Genomic DNA, 929 nt, shown 5'->3' on the forward strand with positions numbered 1-929 from the left:
GGGCCGGCCCTAGTTTTAATTTTTTAAGGGACCACCATACTGTTTGACCCAACAGCTGCACCGTTTTACCTTCCCACCAACAGTGCACAAGGGTTCCAATTTTTCCACATCATTGCCAGCACTTGGTATTTTATGTTTTTGTTCATTTGTTTATTTGTTTGTTTGCTTGTTTTGAATAATGACCATGCTAATGGGTATGAGATGGTATCCTCTTGTAGTTTTGATTTGCATTTTTCTAATGATTAGTAATGTTGAACATCTTTTTGTCTGCTTATTAGCCATTTGTATATCTTCTTTGGATAAATGTTTATTCAAGTTTTTTGTACAGTTTTGCATAATTTTGTTGTTGTTATTCTCAAGTTATTAAAGTGCTTTATATATTCTAGATATTAGCCCCTTATGTGATTTGCAAATATTTTGTCTCATTCCCTTAGGTTGTCTTTTCTCTTTGTTGATTGTGCCTTTTGATGCACAGGAGTTTTCAATGTTGATGTAGAATAATTTGACTGTTTTTTCTTTTGTTACCTGGATTTTTTTTTTAATTATTAAATCAATGATTATTCGAATAACTAATAGCAGTAAAATACAGAACATCAGATATAACCCAGGCTCTGGGCTGCCTTTCAAGAAAGCCTCCCCACCCTCTGCAATCTCCTACCAGCAAGTCAAGGCCCACAGGCNAGCTTCCTTGGCCCTTTTTGCCCGGATGCCAAAGAGCCGGGCATTAGCGCGGGCCATGCGAAGACTGGCAAATGCCTTGAAGTTCTTCTCCTCCTCGGTGATAACTCTGGCTTTCTCCTTCTTGTAGACGTTCCGTATGGGCATTACTGGTCCCGTCAACTGGGTGGCCAATTTGAGTTCTTCAGCTGAGCTGTCGCCCTTCTTGGGGGCCGACGGCTTCCTGGGGAAGAGGATGAGCCTGGAGCGGT

The 929-nt window shown here is 40.7% G+C and overlaps 1 protein-coding gene across 1 annotated transcript; it reads right to left on the minus strand.

The window, feature by feature from the left end:
- Nucleotides 1-658: 658 nt before the first annotated feature.
- Nucleotides 659-921, minus strand: LOC103581228 (60S ribosomal protein L13-like; the record flags this gene model as incomplete). The annotated part of the gene is made up of 1 exon (XM_008563114.1): nt 659-921. A coding segment is annotated over one exon (263 nt), but the record flags the coding sequence as incomplete, so codon positions are not given.
- Between the last annotated feature and the right edge of the window lie 8 nt (nt 922-929).

The sequence above is a fragment of the Galeopterus variegatus genome, unplaced genomic scaffold (assembly GCF_000696425.1).
Source record: "Galeopterus variegatus unplaced genomic scaffold, G_variegatus-3.0.2 Scaffold12604, whole genome shotgun sequence".
NCBI classification, from domain to species: Eukaryota; Metazoa; Chordata; class Mammalia; order Dermoptera; family Cynocephalidae; genus Galeopterus; species Galeopterus variegatus.